The 25,736-nt window shown below is 41.0% G+C and overlaps 2 protein-coding genes across 6 annotated transcripts in view; one reads left to right on the top strand and one right to left on the bottom strand.

Moving 5' to 3' along the window:
• Positions 1-9,836, top strand: part of Sema1a (semaphorin 1a) — a 213,984-nt gene extending 204,148 nt beyond the window's left edge. For 4 of the 5 annotated variants that reach the window (XM_067355990.1, XM_067355991.1, XM_067355992.1 and 1 more), the window contains one exon: positions 21-9,836. In XM_067355990.1, coding sequence (XP_067212091.1) covers positions 21-324 — 304 coding nt within the window. In that variant the 3' untranslated portion in view covers positions 325-9,836. The remainder of the gene's footprint in view (positions 1-20) is intronic. The other variant, XM_012362217.2, reaches the window with a different exon arrangement.
• Positions 9,837-10,320: 484 nt separating this feature from the next.
• LOC105669336 (tyrosine-protein kinase-like otk) overlaps positions 10,321-25,736 on the bottom strand; it is a 39,429-nt gene continuing 24,013 nt past the window's right edge. The window contains exons 3-9 of the mRNA XM_012362235.2: positions 17,801-17,924; positions 16,667-17,106; positions 16,172-16,468; positions 15,448-16,023; positions 15,103-15,381; positions 14,820-15,005; positions 10,321-14,735 (exon numbers count right to left, since the gene is read on the bottom strand). Coding sequence (XP_012217658.1) covers positions 13,684-14,735; positions 14,820-15,005; positions 15,103-15,381; positions 15,448-16,023; positions 16,172-16,468; positions 16,667-17,106; positions 17,801-17,924 — 2,954 coding nt within the window. The 3' untranslated portion in view covers positions 10,321-13,683. The remainder of the gene's footprint in view (positions 14,736-14,819; positions 15,006-15,102; positions 15,382-15,447; positions 16,024-16,171; positions 16,469-16,666; positions 17,107-17,800; positions 17,925-25,736) is intronic.

Below are 25,736 nucleotides of genomic sequence, written 5' to 3'. Positions count from 1 at the left end.
CTTCAATTTGCCGCTCTTAGTAATGTCTGTCTATCCACCTTCAGCAGGTTGGCGCCTGAGCCAAAGCTGCTGCCGCAAGAGGAGGTGACCTACGCGGAGCCCGTGCTGGTGCCGCAACCGCCGAAACTTCAGTCCCCGAAAGGCACCATGAGAAAACCACCGCCCACGCCCACAGAGACGCTCTTTCAATTTCCGGATGGTTACGGTTTCCGCGGCGGTCCGCGCGGCGACAACTTCGGCACCTTGCGCTCTCATCAGGGCGACGCGTATCGCCGCAACGATGGCTTTGCGACCACGCGCAGCGTTAAGAAGGTTTATCTCTGAGAAACGAGCGAGGAGGGGGGTGGCCGTCACCGGAGCTTAGGACGGCCAGCGCGCAACCGCCACAACGCGACGACGGCCGGCAGGAGTAGTCGCGCTGTGACGTCCGGGGGACAGTCAAATCGCGAGCTCGCCGGCCCGAGGGCACTAGAATCACCCTCGCCGTCGTCGAGTGCGTCTTCGAGTTCCCCGTCCCCTCCCTCCTCGTCACCCTCACCCACCCTCGTACCGATCGCCATGAGCGGCCAGCAACCACCGCCGCCGCCAACGCCACCCTGCAGTTTTATCTATCGATCATAGTCGTCATCGACATCGTCGTCGTCATCATCATCGTTATCGCCGTCGCCATCGCGGTCATCATCGTACTCTGCTTTTTGCTCGACGACACAAAGAGACGGAAAGGAAAAAACGTTCTACAGTCTTAGCGTGCTATTTCAAAATGTATAGATTGAATAATCGGAAGGTGAATCCAGGCAAGAGATCTCGCAGTACTTCGATGGGAACTTTTTTTGTTTCTTGTCTTCGATGTCAAAATATCTCTTTGTTCCGCGCGTGGCTTTTATTTTGACACTGAATATTGTTTTCGTCGTAAAGAGAAATTACGGCATTAGAATTTTGTATTGATCGAGTCTAGACGTTACTGTTTATTTGCTTAGCAGGAATCGTTCGAGGAATTTGCCTTGCGAATCGATAGTTTGTCATGAACATTGCAAAACGTCAGTCCAACCAATCGTGCGTAGAGCAGGTTATTTACGCGTATTCACGAATCGTCGCATAATCATAATACAGCATTTCATAATTCTCATAGGAACTGCATTCCAGCCGGAAATGTTTCGATGGACGTTACGTTGATCAATAACTCGCTTGTTTGTGCGTAATGAAAAATAAGTGAGGCGAGCGCAAACAGTTTAGCATAGCAATTGTTATCGGTTATCGTAGACCTTTAGTACTAATTCGTAAAAGAACGGGACAAGTAGAACAAAGAAAGAAAAAAAAGAGATTCTACGGTTATTGATGCTCTAATATATTAAGTCGAATAAACTTTGATGATTAGGCTCGATTGACAAAATAGTGCGAACGTTACGCGACGATTCGCAGCAAAATGTCGTAATCTCCACTATTTTATTAATTGACAATTAGTATCGAGATCGATGTGTAATTATAAAGCTATACAACATAGTACTGCGACGGAGGCTTTTTTCTTAAAGTCAATTAAAGGAGACTATCCGCAAAACTCGAAACACGCAATTTTTCTAACATTGTAATATTTAATACGAGTGATTGATAGTGCCATTATAGATCACGTAACACTGCTGCGTGCCTCGAAATTAAAGGCGATCATGATGATCATCGACGTTGTTGGCTGAATGTTTTTTGTAATTGGCCAAATGGATAACGTGTTAAATGCATTTAATTAAATGTACTAATCTTTATATATTTTTTTTTGTTTTATTTTGTAATTTTTTCTTTCTATTTACTATATTTAATATATTATAAATCGTATAGCTATGCACCTGAGGATTATTAGACTATTATTAGACTTAAAGTTTTTGCTCGGACATAAAGAAGTAATCTTTAAAAGCATTATCTTTAAAAGTCCACCGTTTTTTAATATAACTTTTACATTTTGATGTTTTCATATTTTGATAAAATGTGAATTTTATCGAGTGATATTTTTTGTTATCACATTAAATAGAAATTTGCATCATGCATAAAATTGTGGAGATTGCTATATTGAGTAATTTAAGAAACTTTGACGTGTCGCAGCTAACTAACGCAAACTATGTTGCTGCAGATATGTTGAAAAATGAATCGTCCAAAGACGATTACGTTCTAGTTTTTTGTATGCCGGTTTATCTAGTTCTGTGTATGCTTCGGAGACGCGCGTTCTCAACGCCTGCACATATACGTAATAGAGAGCGGATAAAAGTGACAGAGGGAGATGAAGTGAGAGAGAGAGAGAAAGAGAGAGAGAGAGAGAGGCACAGCGCTTATATGTACATAATACATATATACAAAGCATATACATCATTTAGGGGTTTTAAAGACAAGAGGAATAGAAACGAATACGAAAAATCAGTCCACCTAACCTGGGCCCGATGGTGTATGTAGACATCTATCTTAAAGTGCTTCTTATTTCAGTGTGTTTAGAAGTAAACGTGTATGTGATATATTCTATATGACGAGATGCTTTCTAAGCATCGGAGGGTGAGAGAGACGTGGAGAGGGTTTTTAACTTTGGGAGCTCTCTCTTTGGATCTGAGATGAGACAGACACACGTGGTGATGAATCACGGTCTTTTGTTCACAAGAATTCGTCGCTGCGCTTTATAAGCATTTTTTGTACAGTTCCTTTTTTTCTTTGTGTCTATTTTTTACGCATACATGTACATCAATTTCTAGTTGATTTCTGACATCTCCGGTCTCCCGCAATTCTATGACGTCGCGAAAAAGCTACATTCCAACATATTGTCTTTCATCGATCGTGGAATTTTGTGAACAATCGAACCTGAACTCTTTGACACGCACATACAAGCACACGGATACAGACTACAGGTTGTAAACTTCTATAAATTCCATTACCACTTTTTTCTTTTAATTAATTGTTAACTCGTTTAGTTTTTTTGCATGTATATTAAAGTATGTCTGAAGAGCTCGCGCCGGAAAATCGTAATCCCTCAAATCGTAAGACTGAACAGATACTCTAAAGACGAAATATTCTCAATGCGTTTCTTTTTTCTTTTTTACAAGTTTTATAATCAGCGTGAACGAAAAACATTTTCTTTAAGTGACACAAAGATATCGATTAAACTTTTTTTATTATACCTTAAGTGATTCCCGTTCCAAGCACAAATTATTCTTTATTGCGTTTTATCAATAAACTAACGGAATTTTATCCAAGTCGTGAAAAGCGAATTGTTAACTTTTATGCTATTGATAATATAATCGAATAATCCTTGTAAATCAATGCGAATTTGTAAAGTAAAAACGGCAATGCAAACACACCCGACGGGTAATCTCATTGCCCTGATGACTGTCAAACTACATATGCACAATTATTGGAAGATCTAAACTGCCACACGGCATGCTGTAATCGTAGATTATAGATGAAACCAATATTTTGTGCTTGAAACAAGTAGCGATATAGCAGAAACATCACACACAAAACACTCCCCGTGGTTTTACACGTGGTACGAAGCTGCCATATAATCGAGCCGACACTGCTTGTCGTCACAAGTACATTTAATTATCCCTCGGGAGCTAAGTGACGTTTTTCTAATTGCTTGTTTCGCATCGCGCGAAAGATGAATTTTTTCTAAGTTTGATACGACAAACGACTATCGTACCCGAATAAGGTTCTAATAATTGTTTAGTGATTTTTTCGTAAACGGAAGACTCAGGCATGATACCAAAGATATTAATTGTAAACTAGACACCCGATGGTCTTTGTGATGGTTAATCGTTAGAAGGCGCACAAAACGGTATTCGCTAACGATAGGAAGGTGGCCCCCTTGCACACAGACTCGAACACGATTTTACACACGCGTGTACGCGACGCGCGACAAGAATACGGACACAAGAGAGATACACATTGTGTAAGGATGTTCACCTTATTAGCGAGTTTTAATAATCATGTTGAAAACAACACTAGTTGGGAGACACTCGCGATATTAAGATCGTAGAATTGTACTAAACGTTGGAATCAAGTAATGCATGAAAAACAGAGGCGATCGTGCATCACGAAATATTTTTCAAGAGAAAACGCGAGAGAGAGAGAGAGAGAGAGAGAGAGAGAGAGAGAGAGAGAGAGGGGGAGAGCACGAGAGCGTGAGTAAGAAATTCGGGCGAGAGAGAGGGAGAGAAAGAGAGCGAGAGGCATAGCGGTAGCTCGGTGTTCAAAAAGTCAGAAGTCTAATAATCTTAACGATATTATTATCGAGCGTTGATGCTTTAATAAAAGAAAAATAAGTAAAAAAAAAAAACGAAGATTTGTATAAACGTGTTCAAGGAGCTCGTAACGTTCATGTTGTTTAAGCCAATAAGGAACGGATTCCATCCAAGACAATGATGCGATCGAATGAGGTCGATTAGAGCGACTTTCAACTCGGTGTAAATGAGTTCGTTTGTTCGGCATTGTTATAATCGGGGGGGCGTGTAGAGAACCTTGTTCGATTATAAACTTCGCGTGATTTGCGTTTAAATGAATTGTCGCGGGAGACGTGACGATGTTTCATGCATTATTTTATTTCAATCCCTCGAATCCGAGTTATTTGTCTGTATATTTAACGGAGAGGAGTTTAGCCAGTTACTTATGAATTAAATAAAAAAAAAAGTGAACCTAGATACACACAAGAGATCTCCTTGTTTGAAAGGGGATCGGGTAGAAGTATGTATGAAAGAGATGCGATTTGCGAGGATGGAAGCTTAGAGATAAGTAGAAGATTAGTAATGATACATACGTATAAATATAAATATATAAATAAATATATATAAATGAATAAATAAATGAATATATATATATATATATATAAATACATATATATATATAGAACGCTTGAAACGTATATATATTAATGATATTATAACTTTTTATAAATATATTTTTCCGTCGAAGTCTAGCCTAGTTGATACATACACAGTTACGACTATTAATTTATCCGATCTGATTATTATCGAGATCTAGCGTTAATTCGGACATCTTAGGCGTCATAATTTTACATGATAGGCGAGTTGTACGAATTATAAGTCACTTAATGAAAGAGGGAGAGAATTAGTACCTAATGTTAAACAAATTTACTACTAGCGTTGAACCTCCGAAACGGGAGTCTTCTTCTCTTCGCGGCCATCCCCCTAACCCCCCCCCCACCCACCCCCCCAAAAATCTCCAGCCGTCGGAGGATTTCGCCGATCAGACGTTTCGTTTAAAGTGTGGCACACTAAGCGAAGAGTATATATATATATATATAAATATATATAGATATGTGTATATGTAAGAGACGAGAGAAAAAAAAAAGAGAGGACATTGTATTTTTCGAAATTCGCGTTTCAACGAAAACTCCATTGCCACGACGGCCAGAATCTCGCGATTGTTAATCATTAAAAACGCGATGAACGACTACGAAGGAACGAGACTCTCGTTTCGCGCTTTGTAATTAAGTGAGGAAGAATGAAGAATCGATGAAAAAAAAAAAGGGGTGGCGAAACGAATTTCGCTGTTCCCATTTCTCGGCGTGCGTTCACAGTTTGATGAGCGAGAAAAAAAGAACAGTGTCGGTGATGTTTTTTTCGACGGGGGTTGCTGGACGCCGCAGGTCCCCGCACGGCGTTGTAAAATGAGCGAGCACTAATAATAATAATATTAATATTAATAATAATGATAACAATATGGTAATTAATATTTAAGAATAATCATAATAATGTAATAACAACATTGCGATACCAGATTTTTAAAGAAAAAAAAAACACTATAGCATTTATCAACGATAAAATAACGAGAATGTAACATGTATTTTGCTTCTTCCTAATACAGTGCCGTTTACGCTATTTTTTACTGTAACTAACTAGAAGCTCGGCGAAATGTGTGCGTCCCGACGGAGGCGGCCGCCCGGCAGCATGCGCTACTTTAAAACGCCGGTCTGTATATTTAGTCGGCCATGTGTATCCTTAAAGTAACCGTACGCGGAAAAGCGCCCAAATGTGACTCTGGCACACGTTTATACTCATCGCCATCGTCATCATCATTTTTGTCGGCGCCGGCGAACGGAAGATAAAGCGCGAAAAAGATTCTTCAAGAGCGCACCAAGTGGGAAGACGTGCCGCAAACGCGAAGTATGTGTGCATGTATGCCTGAGTGTGTGTGTATGAGTGCGTATATCGACCCACTTGGATCAGTTGGGATAATCGCCGTCATGTCCTTGTGTGTATATCTTCGCGGTTCACCTAGATGCGTTTCATCTGCCGCAGATTCAGCGGGCACGAATTTTATAGTACCGCGAGTTTTTCATTGTCTCGCATGTATCGCCATTCGCGGCGTGTCCTATCATTTGGATATGACATATATTTTTCGATCCTGCTGAATGTCCGGCGAATTGATACATCCTGTCTTGAGTCTCGCAAACGTCACGACTGCGTTCACCGCACGCTACTCGTTATCCGATCGTATGTTATTACTCTTGTATTTACTCGTTATAGGCGCGTTCATGTCGCGTTGTTCGCGAGACTCGATAATTTGCGAGGTAGCGTCTGGCGCGGCACGATATTCGTGAGGATCGGCGTTTTCCTCGCGCGAATTGCGCTGGACGATGTGAGAAAGGCGACGAGAGACGCAGACTGTACATTAAAATAGCGTTTAAAGTCGGCAGGCCACGATACCGATTTCTAGCGTTTAAGGGTCTCTAATTAAATCACTGCAATTATCGCTCTACACATATACGCGCAGACACACGCACACATAAGCAAACATGTATTCGTCAATTGATCTAATCGGCCGCGACGTCGATGAACCGTCGTGTTTTATTCATGTTCGGATCATACCACATTTTGCAGTACTTTGCGTGAAAATCGCGTAACGCGGTTGCATTCGTCATCTGATACTACTAACACTAATTAGATTAGAAAGTTGAAAAACGACGATATCAGAATGGTTCGTCAACGCCGTGAGCGTATCGGTGATCGTAGCCGGTGATCGTTCAGCAAATTGATCAGATGCGGAAGAAAGATCGTATTCATACGAAAAAAAAAAAAAAACAAGAGATTTCTTTCCTTTTTTTAAATTTTTTTTTTAATATACTCCGACATCGACAGATAAACGAACGACAGCTCGCTGGGTTCATCGAACAACCGCGCACCGCAAGCCAGAGTCGCAATTTGGGAAAGTCGAACTTCGACTTAATCGGGCACGGTTGTGTGTGTGTGTGTGTGTATGTGTGCGTCTCCGCCGTATGTATTTATAAATCATTTCGTATCGGCGCGACACGCCGAAAGTCGAAGCAACCACCATCAATCGATCGCAAACACTCATTCAGTGTAGCACAGAGGACAGCGGGACGATTCGTTCGTTCGTTCGTTTGTTCATTCGTTCGTACGCTCGCGCGATTCACGGTAGCATTTTTCTCGAGGCTGGCGCGTGAACGAAATTTACCCGATGGATTAAGAAGCGAGAAAAAGAGAGCGAGGGAGAGCGATATTAATAATAACGATATTGCATTAATAATGAAGGTATATTATTGCCGATAATTATATTGTAACGACACACACGAAGGATGATGATATTAATACAATACTATTTATAAACTATTGAAAGAAGAGAGACGAGTGGGAGGTACCCGACAAGGGGAGGAAGCGCGACGCGAGCAAAGAGAGAGAGAGAGAGAGAGAGAGAGAGAGAAAGAGAGAAAGAGAGAGAGAGTTGCAGAGGGAAATTGGAAGAGCGAGACGGAAGGGAGGAGATAGGTAGTTTGGCAGTAGGCTGATGGTAGAGACACGGCACGTCTAATATTAACGAACAAAAAAATAATTAAAAAAGTAAAGTATAAAATATCATAAACGCGAAAAAGGTACAGTAGTGGTTTACTATTGGCTGACACGTAGTGTGAATGCTGACATAGGAGAAGCATGCTGGCGAAGGGGAGCTTTTGTCGATTTTTCTGTGACGGAAGGATAGGAAGGTGTGTCGCGCGTGAGGGTGAATTTTGGGAGCGTGTGTTTAATCGGCTTGTGTGGGATAAGCTAGAAGAGAAAAAGCGAAAGTAAAGCTTTCTGTTCGCGCAATTTTACGTTCCTTAATCCTGATTGACATGGATACAGATTCAGACTCGATGTTCTGTGCATTTTGTGCTCTCTTCTTGCATTCGATAATATTCTTTTCTGTCTGACCATAGACAGTTACGACTACTTAACGTTTCTACACGCTATATTTTTATACTTCGAGATACGGCATTTACGGTTTTTTTTTTTTTCCCAGTGTATAAGTTTGTTTATGCGAAACGAATACATGTTCACAGATGGCATTTATTAGTGAGGAATCGGTAGGCTTGCAAAGAAACGCACGGTGCGAATGGAATCTGTGAGAAACGCGATGGAGTGTGAGACTGCCAGAGAGAATGCGGCGAGATTGTGAGAGTAAATTAGGCGGGAGTGCGACAGGGCGAGCGAGGGGACTTGATCGAGTGAGAGAGAACGAGAGCGAGAGAATGCGGAGGAACGATTGTAGATTCGGAAAGTCACTTAGCCAGCAGACTGCTGTTCATAGTGCCCTGTTATAGTGGGTTCCCTAGGCAGAGTGGCAGAGACGCGATTAAAAGAAAAAAAAAAAGTAAAAAGGAAAAGTCAAGTGGAAAGAAAGAAGGAAGGGGTAGGCGATAAGAAGCAAACAACTCTAGTCTTAAAATACATCGGAAAAGTGCAACTAGATGCGAATATGCATGAAAGACGCGACGACGATACTTGGTATCGAAAGTCAATGTCACGGGAAATTATTGTGAATCGTCAACGACGAGACGTGGATTTTATCGTAAGCGATGTCGAACGCGAACGTTCGTCGAATTTCTCATCGGGAGCACATCGCTCGATCGTCTCGAGGACACGCGTAATTCTAAGCCATACGAATATGCTTCTAGCGATGAAGTAGCAGTTTTTGTATACCCTTGTCACACGTGCGAGAGACTGTCGTGCAAGAACGACGACGGTTATCGTGTAAAAAAACATCCTCGTAGTCTAATGCTGCTGGATTCCTAGTGCGATTCTTCGTGGTTGTTTTGAGTCCTTACGGCGTAATTAGAACGAGATGCAGACGAGAAGGATCGCTCGTACGACTTTGTAACTCCCGTCGAGATCTACGATCGTCCTTGAGGTTCTCGTCCAAATTAGGTTTCGGGCCCCCGTGGAGAATTTTCAAGCGTGATAGATACCGAAAGAGGATACGTTAGAGAAAGAGAGATAGTAATGCGGAAATGCGTGAGAGAGGAGAGAAATTGTCCGGTAACGAGGCACTCCGCCCTCTGCCCACGGGACCCTAATCTATTTTTCAGAATACGCTATTGTGATTATTACTATATAATAACAATTTAAAAAACTAAAACGACAAAAATACCTTGTATCATTGTTTATTATACGATTCCGACGATTATATTATTTGTAATGTTAATAATCTATATTAACGATAATTACCGCACATTATACCATTATTATATTTAGTACTACTAGAGAGCGAGGCTGCTACTGTATTAATGAATTAAGTACTAAAGAATTAAGTGATTCATCCTTTTTTAGAGACTTTACATATAAATATATAAAGACATGACTAAACACATACCTCTCACGTTACTGCGTTTTTGCAACGATGATTTACACGTTTCATTTCCAACCGTTCGATTCACACCCTTCTTTCTCTGGGCGCTAAAAATTTCTGCTTTCGTTGAACCTGTTTGCATTCTACGACTACGTTATTTTATATATCATAATAGGTATAGACTGTACCATGAAATATTAAGTAAAAATAAATTTGATTAGGTAATACGCCACTTCTTTTTTTTAGCGTTCGCAATCCCCCTTCCACTTTTTTACCTTTTTATCGCCGACATTTTCTGACATATATAAATGCTTCAAATTCTATATGTAAAAAATTTTCTTCATTCTGTTAATATATTTGTTTTTTTATTAATATTAATATTGTTGTTGTATTTTCTTTTTTTTAGCATCGTTATTTTGTGCAATTTAACGATTACATAACATGCATTAAAATTATAATATTCATATTTATATTTCAAATATATACTTAAAAGGGACTCCAAGAAACTTCTCACAAATAATAAAATTGTCAAAATTTTCATAGTAAATTATACTGTTGTAAAAATAGGTGGAGTTAAATAAAACAAAACTAAAAATTAAAGTTAAAAGAAATAGAAATTAAAAAAGAGGACGCTATCAGGTCTTCGTTCAACAGCTTAAATTATTTAATATGGAATAAGATTCGGAATCAGGATTATTATAACACAATATATACTTGTTTTTTTTCTTTATTTAATCGTAGCACATACTATTCCAAAAATTCATAAGTATGAGAGATATAGATAAAAAAGTACAAATATTTACAAAATATTGTAAAAAAAATCGATTTGGAACGCCTAAGGATATGAACGTTATTCAAATGAGCTTTTCGTACGCTGTTCACTCTGTCACCATGTATGACTAGACATATTACATATTAGACATAATAGGTAGCTTTTCGTGTATAATTCATTGCTACCTTCCTTGCCTTGTCGCTATCTTTATGGCAGTGGTGGTCGTTTACGATAAATATCTGAGCGAATTATATGAGCACATGGGGACTTGAATAATTGGCTTTAATTTTATGTATTCGTAGAGTGCGGGCTGGATAGCTGCAAGATCCTAGTGTAATTTATGTTACAAGCAATGATGGGTCGTAAGTATGAATATTTGCTTAGGATACCGTCTTGCATTCAGACATGCCTTATCGCACATTCCACATATAGCTCGATTCTTTTTCAGATGTTTCACTTTCCACAAAAATTTCTGTTCGATAAAAATATCGAATTATATTTGAATTGTAGAAATACTTTAAATTAATTTTCCATTCGAATAATTTTAACCATCTTTAAGTCTGTCGAGACTTCGTGAAATAAAATATGAAAAATAGGTAAAAAAAATTTCGCAGTAATCTCTAAGCATGCTCGCCATCACTGATCACAAGAGTATTTCTTGACATATAATATAGCGAACATTTAGGAAGCATTACAAGATTCGCTCGCCGAGACATTACGAGCTCTGATAATCCATTATCTTGAAAGATTATTCATTTTGTGCTCTTACATATTCTTAATTAAAGCGCTCACGGAGACACGGGCCTATTTCACAGGCGAAATGTTTTCGTGATTTGTACGCTACGCTCGGTATAACGTGCTTTAGATTAGAGAACGATCATATTTATCATGATTATGATCTTTTTACATTATGTAGATTCGTGGCCATTTGCAGAGTGACTTCAATGCTTCGTTCATTTATATGCGCGTATATGATACATTATACTTATATCAGCATGCACAGAGCCGACGATTCGCTTAGTTGCTCTTTGAATAAAACATTTCTTTCTAAAAAAAAATTTTTTTTTAAATTTCTAGACGACATAGCACACAATGATAAATATTTCAAAATAACTTATTAGAATTGAACAAACTGATTTCAATTCATGGTTTATCAATATATTATTTCTCAATAAAGACATTGCTCTATATTTTAAAACCACGATAAAGATCGACAATCAGCGATAATGAACTAGCAAGGCATTCCAATCTCTCTTTTTTTTTTGGTTTCAAAAACTATAAATTATAAAGTATACCTCATATATATACATACGCGATCGACGAAACCGAATGCAGTTACGTTCTTTTTGCATGGCTCTGTGCGCGTTAATCTTTAATAAGTTATTAGAGCCAAGTACATGTAACACATATATGTCCGAAGCGGGACAAGTTATAAAATCACAATTATTTCTTATCATTTGTTACTATTGTGAGCATTGCTATCTTGCATGACTAAAAAAGATGTTGTCTTTTGTACCCCCTTCGAACTATCTCTTTTGAGATCATCAATATCTTCATCAAAGTCTTGTATAAAACGAAGGAAGCAAATGCGCGCTATAATAGTTTTATGAGTATTCCTTACAGTAGAATTAAATGTGGAAGTAGGGACAATATTATAGCTTATGTACTGTTAAGATACGAACGTCAATTTTCGTTGTACAAATCGTGTAATATGGAGTCGAATATGTATTCGGAATATTCTTGTTATTGGACCATTGCATTAGATTGTTCGCGCTATATATCAAAGCGTAAATCCCGGATGCAAAAATATCGCGAGCGATACTTCTCTCCTCGTCCGATCTGATTGATTCTAATTTCCATATGTAAAAATAGGCTTTCGTGTTGTATATGCTGTATCTTATTATCGTTTCCTTGCGCATCAGCATTTAAACGTACGCGCTGCAAAACCCTTTATCTCTGATATTAATACGACGAAAAATTCCTTCGAGCATTAAAAGATCATCGGGAAAAAAAATCGAATTGTTTGAACAAAGATTAACACGACGATTCATGCTAGTTTTTCGTACTTAAAAAGAACTTACACGTATATACCATCGGTATGTACAAGGCCGTTATTTCCGTCGAATACAAATGGTCGATTTGCGTTCTTATTACACATAAATATATATTATAAATAATTCTTCAATTTTATGTCTTAGCGATGTAGCGCGATGTAGAAGTAAATAGGCGGAGATAAGATTTCCTTCGTTATTCGATATAGTGATATGGTCGTGATACTTTCTTAATATGCATGTCAGCACCGAGTCTGATCACCGACGTTCAATCGATATCGTCCGCTAAATTTCGTCCGATACGATTAATCATTCCCGTCATCAGTTTTCGGCTCATCTAACAATTAATGTATCTTACGAATATTCGATGTGTGGTGATCATACCTATTATTATATACTGTCTACTAAGTATTGCATTAATTGCGTAATAACGTGTAATGGGCCCATGCAGATTGTTGCTTAATCCAACGATAAACCAGTCATTGGAACGGAGATGCTGTTCGAAATAAATACTATTTCCTTATCAAGCTAGTGGACGCGATAAAATACTGTAATACGAATAATTATTGTGGAACTAACAATCTCACTATGTCCTGCCTATAAAATTACGGAAGCAATATAGACAGAGATACCGTTGATCGCGTAAAATATTCGATTACGTTTACATTTTGGAAAACGACCAGATTTGTTCTCACGAGATAAAAAATTAAAAAAAATATTCAAAATGATAGTAAATGAATCTGTGAAGCCCGAGCTTCATATACAAAATATATCGAAATTCTTCATACAGTGGAAGTGTTGTTCATTCGATCATGTATAAACGTATTGAACGATACATACGACGACACGCGTGAATTGAAAATTCCCACGTAGTCTATATATCACGCTTAGCGATACGATTCAGGCATACCTGCTTAGCAACGTCATTAAAACATATAATCCCCGCGCATTCAATGATTAATGAGCAAGCACTTTTCATTTACAAAAGAGAGGTGGTGTTCTCTATGATCCATTATGCATATATATAATTGATACAAAGCGTTAATATAAAAGCCGGTTAATTATTCTCACGCGCGCGCGAAGCCGCGGCATTCTTGAGAACCCTCTTCCTCGTTTCGGAAGAGATCATCGCCGCGCGATCATCGGCGCTTGTCAGCCTTACCTCTCGACATGCAGCTCCGCACAATCATTACCCTTATTGCAGTATTTTCTGATGTTTAGAGCCTCGCACAATTCCGCCACGATTCTAGCCTACAAGCAGCTGTCGACCACAATTTCGCCGATTTTCGAAACCACCTCGTCGAACGTTGGTCTCTCGCGCGGATCATTCGCCCAGCACTGAGTTTGCAGCTCTTGAAGAGCCGGCGGCGCCGCCTTGTGCGGCTTCCACGTGAGCGCTTGCGCCTTAAGCTGAGCCAGTATGGACTCGTCATTTATCTTGTTGAATGGCAATTCACCTTGATGGAACATCTCCCAGACTAGACACGAGAACGAGTATACATCGCTCTTGGTGGAATACTCGTCTTCATATACAGCCTCGTAGGGCAGCCATCTTAGTGGGATTACTTGGTTCCGATGTTTTGTGTATTCTTGCTGATACGGCTCTTTGGTCATGCACGGCAGAGAGATCTTGATCGTCAGGTTGCTGGCGATCAGGCAGTTACGCGCGGCTATGTCCTTGTGAACCAGTCGGTTGTCGGCCAAATGTTTCAGACCCTTCGCAGCCTGATTCGACAGCGATAGTATCTGCGCCACCGATAGCTGAGGCGCGCGCGGCGGTTTCGATTCATGCGTCGGACTGGGATTGTTGTCTTTTCGCGAAGCAATCAAGAATTGCTTCAGGTCGCCCCAGTCGGTGTATTCTAGGATCATGTAGTCAGGTTCCTCCTCTCGACAAATACCGATCAACTTGACGACATTCTCGTGATCAAGTTTGTGAAGGAGATCCAAATGACGCTTAAATTCCAGGAGAGCAGCCTCGTCCTTCGTGCTCGTAAGACTCTTGACCATGACAGTGGATTCCTTGTCGCCATCGGTCTGAAACTTCGTAGAATAGATCTCGCCGAATTCGCCTCGACCGAGAGGTTTCAGTTCTTTCAGGTTGTTTCGCGAAACAGCGAGCTTGTCATAATTTGACTTGGATTTCTTGGATTGATTACTACTCTGGCTCTGGGCTGTGTCCGCGCCGTCGCTCTTATTGTGAGAATCGCGATTCTCCTTTTTCTTGCTTGTTGAATTCATTTTATTGCCGGTTTCCTTCAATTCTGTTTGTTCCTCTTGTACGTCGCCGTTCTCCATTTTATCTGGAATTCAAAAATATACGTGTCAAGTTAAATATGTGTATCGTATCATACAATTATTGCATAAACGAATATTAACAATCATACTTTCTGTTTGTTCCTGTAAATATTGCTGCTTCCTACGACGACGTCGGTAGCGACAGTACAACATGAGGCCAACGACGAGCACCATGTACGCCGCGGCAGCGCTCAGAGTAATCGTCACAGTCTTAGTCATCATTGAACCGTCATCATTGGCTTCTAAGTCCATATCGGTTCTATAACCATCTCCAGCTAAAATATAAATCATTATTATCTCATTGTCATAAGACCGATTTCAATCATGTTAGAGTAGAGTTCAATAACTTTTAATAATGATAATAATAAACACCTTTTACAATTAATTGAACCTCTTCTCGCTTCAATCCACCAATTCTATTACCAGCGGTACAACCATACTTCCCCTCGTCACTAAGATATACCTCTTTAATGTACAAACTTCCGTTAACTAGTATACTGAATCGAGTATTATCAAAATTGTTCATAGTAGAATCCTTGTCCCATCGAATGGTCGGCGTGGGATCACCCTCGGCGGCACAGTGTAACATCACAGGATAGCCCTCGATCGCCTCCGTCGGATTTTGCGGCTGTATCGTGAACTTGGGCGCGACTGCGGAACATATCCGAGCACGTTAATTGATTATTTGATTAAGACGCGGTGAATCTCGATACTTACGACCTACATCGATGCTAATCGTATGATTAATGGATCCCTGAGCGTTGCTCGCGATGCAAGTGTATTGACCCTTGTCCTCTTCCAGCACGCCGTTAAAGTGCAGAGTGCCGTTGATATCCTGAACGTGCTTAGGGAATTCCTCGTCCTCGTTCAGGCCTTCCTTCACCCATTTCACCGTGGGATTTGTGGCACCCTGGGCTTTGCACGACACCTTCGCCGTCGTGCCGAGCTCCAGGCGTTTATTGACGGGCTGCGGCGAGAATTTCAGCCTTTCCTCGACGACGAGCATAGCGGGGTCCGAAAACACGGACGGGAATCCCGCGGTGAATACCTGGCACATGTAGTGTCCTTTGTCAGACAGATCGACGCTCTTGAAGTGCAAGGTAACATTGCCGTGATTATCGATTACGCGGTATCTCGCCAGACCGCTCAATTCCTTCAATTGAGACCCGTCCTTTAACCAGTGCACGTGCGGCGTCACCGATGGTTCCAAGCCGGAATACGAACAACTTAACGTCACGGAGTCACCTTCCAACGCATTGAGCGACACCGGGGAACTTATGATATTCGGTGGCGCTGAAAATTAATGGAAATGGATATTATCAAATCTTTTGATTCGTTTCGCGATGAGAATTTTAGTCAGATTAAATCGATGTGTCATTAAAAGCTGCATTCTTTAAAAAAAAAAAAAAAATATGCCTAATTATCTATTCGTAGAACCTACTGGATATAATTATTTGGACGGATGTATCCGTTTCACCGGCGAGATTCTCGGCCGTGCAGGTGTAATTGCCCTCGTCCTCGCCCATTCGTGCTTTCGCAATGATGAGCGTCTCATCTTGAACGCGAATTGGGCCGGTGTCACTTATTATATGTCCCATGGGATCTCTCCAATAAACTTTAGGCGGCGGAACCCCCAAGGGCGCCAGACAGCTTATCTGGAATTCTTGATCCTCGCCGACAATCGCCAACTGAGTGGGAAGTCTCGGTTCGAAGGCGTCCGTTGAAAAGTTTAATAAATCTAAAAAGTTGTATTTATATTTAGAATTCTATAATTTGTGCTTTCGAGAAACGTAATGAGAAATTATGTTAATTAATTGCCGTTCAAAAATCATGTATATAATTCAATTAATGTCAAAATTTAAGACTGTATAATTTTAATATATATTTGTTATATCGAATTCTTTGAATGTACGGTTTAAAAAATTTCGGCACTTACAGGCAATTTGTAATTCCACCGTATAACTGACTTTACTCTCGTCTCTTATTCCATGACAGGAGTAAAATCCCTGGTCCCTTTGTTCGACGGCGTGTATCAAGAGAGAACCATTTTGAAAAATCGTCCGTTCATCGTCGGACGTCAATTGACCGACATCCTTCAAGAACCAAAGCATTTCATCGGCGTCCTCGAATTTGCAATGCAGGGCAGCTGGTTCGCCACGCTTGGCAATCAGGTTTCTCGGAATGGTCTTAAGCACTGCAGTTTCGTTTCCGGAAACGATTAACGGATAGCTCTCGGTCACTGCGGATCCCGCCTCGTTCTTGGCCAGGCAGGTATACATGCCACTATCCTCGGCAACCGCTTGATGTATGTGCAATACGTTCAGTTTGTTTTTCTTTATCTCGATATGCTCGCCCAGTGGCACGTTTTCCGTATTTCTGTAAAATAAACAAACAATCTTCGCTGTGACTCGAACCAATTCAACGAGATGTGCAAATTATCTTACGTCAAGTCAAACCCTGCTCGGTTACAGCGCTGTTATTTCTATATTTAGACAGAAATGCTGTGAATTTATTCTTCGCGACGACTTCTCTGACAAGCTATTCCTTTGCATGATTTTAATATTGCGGTGTTTAATTCACAATCCTACACGCATGCATTTCTAGATTTTCTTATTTTTCCAAATATACTATTTACGATCAATCGATAAAATTGATAAACGATCTCGCACGATAATCTCCGACTGAAAAAAATAGCAAATCTCAACGCGTAACATCTCCGACATCATTAAACCCCATCGAATAAACGATGTGTTTCGCGAGAGGCTGGACGTCACGACTATTCGACGACGAGAAGAGATGATTCAAGGTGACGTCGGAGATGAAATTCTTGACGGCACACGCCGGGACGAGGGAGTGTCACTTCATAATTCACCAGGCCAGTTCCGCAAATGTCGGGTGTCAGTTACGCTACGAACTTATTGTTGGCGCGCTCCCTCGCTCCGGCCTACCCCATCCCTACGTCGCGCCGTCCTTCGCATCCCGGCGGCTTTTCCGGTATTAACCGCTCCCCATTATCGTGCGAGACGCGCAGGTAAATAGACGAAGTTAGAACAAACGGAGAGCAACTAACTTGAACCACTCGTATGTCTTTTCGCCAGTCCCGTCGACGTGACATTCAAGCTCGATTTCGTTGCCCACGCGGATCGCGTCGGATAATTTTGGTTCATGCAGCCGCACGCTCGCCTCGCCGATCCCTGAAACAGAAATGATGCCTCCTGATTAGCAATCGATCAGGCAAATGTTTGCGGTGTATTGTATTACGTGTGGTGGAGAAAGGTAAGCGGGTGTTTAAATGAAGTGTTAGTAGAAGCAGGTACTGCAGCGCTGAATGTTTACCTTAGCGTTATAAAAAAAAGATATTACAGGAATAACATTTATTTCCATTGATTATCCGACAATTGCTGGATTATTATTAATAGTTAAAATATATGTAAGTTATTATACGATATAAGCCAATATAAATTCTCTACGCAATCGCATGCGGGCAGCATGTGTGCGCAATAACGCGAAAGAAAACTGTAAACTATCAATATCGTGTGGATATTAGACGTGGCAAATTTATAGCGCTAATAATTCGAGATTTTATACGCAATGTCGCGAGTGGCGTACCAAGTGCGGGTAATTACGTGTACCGAGCGACTTTTTTCCCACCGGCATTCCGTCCCCTCGGCGAGATTCCACTGCGTTTCGCAGCTCGGTAAAGAAAATCGGAACGTGACGACGCCCGGAATGGACGGTCACGGGAGGAGAGAGGCGCACGAAATAAACGACTTCTACCTTCAATTTCTTCGCGACGTTCAATGTTGTCCTCCCGCCGTCCCTCTCGTTGAGGACGCGGGAAAGGGCACGCGGAGGAAGGGCACGTCAACATCGGAGCAACGACGGTATAACCGCGCGGATATCGCGGGACCGGCTGGAATTCTAGAATGGGAAAAGAGCGTTCGCGCGCAGGACAATGGGAGGGAAAGCAATTCTCTCCGTGGAGATAGAAGTCGGCGAGAAGAGGGAAAGAGGGCGAAAGGAGAGCGGTAAAGGGGGAGGGGGGGGGGGAGGATCCTCGATTCCTGAGAATGTCAGGTCGATTCCTTCCATCGCCACTCTTTCCCGTTTTTGCTTTCGTCCCGGATCAAACCCGCCGTCGGTCGTCTGAAAACGAATGCAAGAAAGAAGAACGCGCGCGCGGCTTCGCTTCTCTCGACGAATTTAATCAAGTCAAATAAAACATCGACTAAGCGAGAGGACGTGTTCCATTCCGCCTCTACTCTTCGACTCTTCGCGGCTGTTCGTCGCGACGAACACGTTGAGAGAGCTCGCTCGCTCATCAAAGCTGCGATCGTGCGACGCGGACGCATCTCTATGTATTAGTCTTGAAGGACAGACAGAAACCGAAGGAAGAGCCGAAGGCTCTCAGCCGACCGTCCTTCGCATCGGAAGCGCGTTTTTTTTCTAACTTATTTGGATTTTGCGGGAGGAATTGTCTGAGATTTCATTGTTCGAGAGCGCGACGAACTCGTATCGATTCGGAAAGAGCATTTAATCCGATGATACTCGCCACATCTTTTTACATTGATACATTATTTATTTGTAAAACTGAGTTCTTAAATTTTTTTTTTTTTTTTATTTATCGCGCAGTAAGAATACTGAAAATCACGGAAAAATTGACGGAACGAAGCAATGTTGAGGGCGATGAATCACGGTAATTTCGACGAGCGCCACTCCGACTGCACGTAGGTGAATATTTACTGGTAAATCTACACTCGGGAATCCCGCTTAATGAAGGAAACCAAAGTCAAGCCTCGATCCGTTCAACTATGCGGCGGGGAGTAGTAACGCTAGTTACCCAACTGGCGAAGGCGAGAAGGGCGCGTCGTAACTCACAAGGCAACAGTTGCCGAAGACCGTGTGGACGATAAGGCTTCGTTCATTAATTTGATTCATTAGTCCACCACCGTGAAATCGATCCGCCGCGCTGGCACCCTCGGCGGATAAAATGAAACGTAATTACGCGCGCCTGCGGTCCCTCGTTAAAAAATACGCCAATAGTTGAAAGAAAAACGTGCGTCATTAACACGCGAAAAATTACATCCAAACGGTCCTCGCAAATTGCATGTGCGTTGCACCGGATCGGCTGGAGCATGCGGGCTCGCGATAATTTAGCTCGGATAGACATGTTTTCACGAACGTAATGACGACGATTTCCACTTCTCCAAAGTGCACGATCAATTTGTTACCGCACGACAACTGGAGCGTTGACGGAACGGCGGTGGTAGCTTTTAATCTCAATTAGCTTCGTTTCGTAAAATAAAATCCTAATTGTGAATCAAATCACAAATCTTTCTTCCATTTTTTACGTTTATTTGAAAATATAAAATTATTACGTCTTCAGAAATTATCTGACTTTAATAGATATTTTTTTTCATTAAATAATCTATCACACATCTATCCCTAAGAATGCTGTAAAAAATTTCTTTAATAAAACCGGCAAATTTTATTTGATTTACAGAAGCACATTTAGAATCTGCGAGATATCCTATCATTTTGCAAACGGCGCGGAAGGGTCTGGTTATCCGTTAAACGGAAACGATTGCACTCTCTCGAGTTTCCGAGATAGTATTATTAATATCCTTAGTGCCTCGTCTTTCTACCTCCGACGACTTCTGTCCGTCGGCACTTTCTTTACCATCGTCTTTTTCCCTCCCGATGACAACGTGATGCACTGCAGATTGCAGACTCAGCGTGGCGCAACGAAAGACTTTATCAACGAACGATCGCACGTAAGCGCGATTACGCTTTGAAAATGAATCCTCCAGACTGTAACAATAATTTCTATCGCGTTAGAGAGTGCACAGTGTTTATATATATATATATATCTATATCGCTGTTATCGTCAGCGTGCGTATATCAAACGAATATATTGCAAACAATTATCCCTTTGCCGCTAGCGATGCACAGAGATATATGCGCTCTTTTACAGCTTATAAATCTAATGCACAAGACGTGTTCGTATCTAGCAAATTGATTGATCTGTCAAATGTGTAAATGTTAACGGAAGGATCGTTCAAAATCGATTGGTTGCTGCGCGTTTCGCAGTACCCAATCGAACGTCATCCCCACGAGATGCGCTTTCAGTGTCGCCAGTTCGTGGGAATGAACTCTGAGGTTGTCACGTGTCCACATGACAGTTCGTTTCCAACTCCCGTTAGCCTGATCATTGATCGAGCTTCCAATACCGCGCACCGCCTGCCTCGAATCGTTGCGCGAAATTAGTGGTGAAAATTTCCACGAGCGATTTACAACGTCGGATCCCGGCACTTGACGAATCTGGGAAGAGGCAGAGAACCATTTGATTGTTATTTTCTCTCTCCCTTCTGTCCTACCTCGGCACCGACGCGTGCTCGCCGGCGAACAAGGCGAGCAATTTAGAGGGCTTGCGTCGAAAATGCACTACTACAGCATTGATTCCATTTGAGGAGCATTAATCTCGAGGAGGTATCATCGAGGAAGCGAATTTGAGGATGCCAACAGTTGTCGGTAGACAAAGCTACGACAAAAAGTCGCGAGGCTCAAGAGAGGATAGCCAAAACAAGAGAAAGAAAAAGAGAGGCAAAGAGAAACCGTACGAAGGGAGGAGGAGGAGGTTGAAGGTCGCAGTCGCGAGGAGGAAAGCTCGTTTGCAATGACGGAAGTCTCACTTCATCTCTCGGAGGTCCAGACGAGATTTTGCCAGGCCACTCGAGCCGCTTTTCTCTTCTCATTGTGGAATCGTCTCTCTCTCTACTCCGTCCTCACCCCTTTCTTCCCGTGATGTCTACATCCCCTTCCTGCCCCGTTTCCCCCTAATCGGTGTACGTTCTTCTCTCCGTCTCTTTCCATTCGTCGCCTCTCACTGCTTCACTCTCCACGTCCCGGCGAGTCGTGTTTAAATGCACAAACGAAGCGACAGATCAAAGAAACCGCCGGCAGCGCACGCACAGCGCGAGAGCGGTGGAAAGCGAAAGAGGAAGGGAGGAGAGAGAGAGAGAGAGAAACGAAGCAAAGGGAGCAGGTAACGTTTATTATTATCATCGTACACGTGCGGCCCTCCTTCGCCGGCGTTCTCCGCTCCTTTAGCATCCAGTAACCTCGCGCAGTCGAGATTAACTTTCGTGTAAACAGCCTGCTACACATACAAGCGCCACGGATCCGCGGGCGTGTATACGCGACTAGCGTACCCGATCGTCTCCGGTGACAACCTTGGGTTGAAGGTCGATCGTGGCATCTTCGTCGGTTCAACCCTTTTCTAAGCATCTATGCGTTATCGTATGGCATGCGGAATTTTTTTATCAATTCAATTAAAATTCCGGCTGTTTTATATGACGTGTATGATTTCGTCCTTTTCATCCTACGCGGAGAAAATTTTATATCAAAAATTACTATGCGCGGCAGTGGCCGCGGACCATGAAGGAATTACAAAAATTTTCACTACGTTTTTCATATAACGGCTACAGTATTGAAATTTATATAATTCCTCTTACGATTCCGGCTACCGCTGAAGTAATTTTTGATACATAAAATTTTCTCCGCGCACGAATCTAATTAACAGACACGAATGCACTTACGTCACGAACATGATAGTAAAAATAACGTATAATAAAGATACAGAGAAGAAAAATAATAATATACCAATACTAGTGCTTTCAGGTGTGACAAATTGTACACTTCAAAAACTTTTCATTTGCATGGGGATTATATAAGCGGAATGATCTTTTTACTTCTCTTTTTAGGCATGTGAACAAACGTCCTTTATTTTTATCGCTGTTCGTTACGTGGGCAGCCTTGATCGAAGAGGCCGATACTCTGGTATCTTCAACAACCCTCCTAGCTGGTTGCTCGCAACATACAGATGGGATTTTAATTGCCTCTGTCTACAAGAATTTTGAAGCGTCACTTGAGCATTGATTGCCTCGCAGAATACATACATTGTAATTCGATTCAGACTTTAGTTGCGAATATCGAGTATTCAATAAAATGGGATTAAGAGACTTTTCTTGCAATTGGTGCACCGGATCAAGATCATATCTTGGCCTTCTTCGAGATACATATATCGTGCAGCAGCGATTTGATTGTTCAAACGAAATCAATACTTTTGATTGTCAAAACGTATCATATCCGCCATATGGATATCTAATAAAGTGTAAGAGAGATAGCTTTTTTTTCTAAAGGATAATCATCGATCTGAAGTGTAAGAGATATAGCTTTTTTTTCTAAAGGATAATCATCGACAAAATAAGAACACGTCGACAGATGCGCATCATTCCCCGTTTAGCGCAACGACCACCCAGATGTCAGTAGTCCCGGTCGGTCTATCGTCAGACATAACAATGCCGAGCAACGCGTCCGCGCTAAATCTTCTCTGTTACCACCCATATGTTTAACGCATTCAGTAGCTTGATAGCTAATCAAACAAGCGTAATCATTATACTAATTTTAATACGAAGTAAATTCAAATGATAAAGGACGATTTTTATTTATAGACACTCTTATCGCCATTCAAACCACACAAGTCGCTTCATTTGAAAGAAAATGACAAATTGCGCGGTCGCGCGCTTGCTATAGAGAACTGCCACAAAATTGGAGTTAATGAGTTAATGAAGTGCTGAATGGAAGTCGTTTGGAGCCAGTCGAGCGAGAGAAGATCGTTCAGAGAAGTTCAGAAATATCGAGAGTTCTACGCAAGCGGCATGAAGAAAGGAATAAAAGGACGCAAAATATGCTCCACGCCTGCCAAGAACTTGTTGACGCGATTCACGATATCGATAGAGAGACTTTTAAGTGTAAGTCCTCCATCTGCGGGACTATCGAAACGCTAGCTTCCCCTGTGAAAGCATTCCAGGAAGCAAGTCTGCTGTATAAGAGCTCGTCTTGTTATTAAAGTTTTAATATCAGCGCGCGCAAAAGCGAGCCGACGTTTCTCGATGTAAGAACTTCGAAGATAGCAGGAGCAAATAGTATTCGCCGGTTTTTCCGATATTATCGGTATCGGAAAAAGAAAAGGCGGCTCGAAGAAAGTAACTTTTTACTTCGGATGATTAAGGTGCTTATTTCGCTGTAGTGAAGAACATATGTTGGTCCGTAGCGCGTTTCTCTTTTTCTCAATTAAATATTACTGTGAAAATTATAAAATAAATTTGACAAACGACTGACGAAGATGCTGAATTCAAAATAATAGATATTTTATCATCACTGGACTCTATTATCATAATTGTGATATTGTAGTCTCGAGTGGCCGCATTGTTTCGATGACAATGGCTGATGTATCCGTTTTATCTCGACGTTTATAGTTAATTTAACTAATATTACGTTTCGCGGACATCTGATGTCTTCGTTTCAAAGAAAACGATTGAGACAAAAGGTGGGTGGATCTTGAAGCGAAACGTCGAAATAGTAGTCTGGTGAAAGGTATTCAAAGCGATTTATATCCCGGTCTGCTTTTCTCATTCTCCCATCTCTGTCTCAAAGGCGTTTACCTTGTAAACGCAACGTCCAGAAGAAACGGGTCTTTTAAACAGAGGAGGACTTGAAAGAAGGCTGCCGAAAAGGCTGAGACGCAAGAGATAGCGGGAAAAACGGTATGCCTTTCCATTCCTTCTTTAAGCAGTCTTCTAAAACTTAGTAATAACTCGCATCTTTCCGGAATCTTATCTATCGCCGACCGTCCACTTTCCAAAGTAAAATTAATTCGCAAGAAGTAAAGTTGCAAACATTAAATAAAACACCAAAGTTCTAGAACGAAAACATTTAAATCATATTTTAATCATATGAAAGAGCTTTAGAGAAACGCACAGGCGTGTGTTACATTAAACTCAAATATCACGGACTACATTGCTTTGTAATTATTAAATCACATCAATTATCACTAAAGAAATTAATTTTACATACATTATTGCGCGATTCAAGATTATCAAAGTTGATTCAAGTTTATATCACAAACGATTTTTGCAAAGAGTATTTTTATAAAAATATAGAGATATAACGAGCGCAAGAAAATATGATGAATATTTAATGATGATCATTTCGCCTTCATTAAAGATGCAACGAGTCTTGTAGCCTCCCGGTAATAATTTCTTAAACGAGCGATCCTAACGATTTGACTTTTATAAGGCGAGAAAGGAAATTGCTTCCTGTAACCATCGCTATCGGTTTTTCACGTCGTAAACGTGACGTTCCGAGTTCTTCAATCTAAACGACTAAAAAGAAAACTTCCAACAAAGAGAACTGTGACAAGAGAAACGTGACTCATAGTAGACGAAAAACCCTTCAAAATTCCAAAGAAATATTTCTTTCAAGAAAAATTAAAACTTTTGCACAAATAAAATGGGATGAAACGCGATACAAATCTATCATACTATTTCTTTATTTATTACATTGTCCGTTTGCAAAAATTATCGAGAGAATCGCACAATGCAATTAAAATAATTAAGATTAAATTAATCTTAATTAGTTAATTAAAAGAATAATCCCGAAAACATTAGAAATTTACATTCGTATTTGTTTCGTAATGTTTTAAAATTTGGAACCAATTTTACTCTTAAAGAAACAATTCAATGTTATTAATTCTCTGTTCGTAAAATATTATTTAAGTATTGATCTGATTTTATCCGAAAGTTGGAAATAAATCGTAAATGTATACATCTCGTTCACAAAAGCGTTATTGAATTTTGTCGGTTCAGCGCACATTTAATTACCAAAAAAAAACCGCTCTTTAATTACACCAGCACTCACCGCCTGAAAACATCAAAGTGTGCCATGTTCCTCTATCAAAGGTCCGACGTGCACGTCTACAGCGTCTTGTTCGCACCTCTAGCGGGTGCGTATCGTAACATCAATGGAGCCTCCCTATTTTAATCCGAAACCCTGGCGACTTCAAAAAGGCCTGCTGCAGAAGCCTAGTGGATCATTTTTCCTTTTCACATGCGCCGGTAACCAGTTGATTATATTGTAAACGGAATTCCCCGCGGAGACACGAG

The sequence above is a fragment of the Linepithema humile genome, chromosome 5, assembly GCF_040581485.1.
Source record: "Linepithema humile isolate Giens D197 chromosome 5, Lhum_UNIL_v1.0, whole genome shotgun sequence".
NCBI classification, from domain to species: Eukaryota; Metazoa; Arthropoda; class Insecta; order Hymenoptera; family Formicidae; genus Linepithema; species Linepithema humile.
The sequence above is the reverse complement of the archived record's forward strand: the minus strand, read 5'-3'. Positions and strand labels throughout refer to the sequence as shown.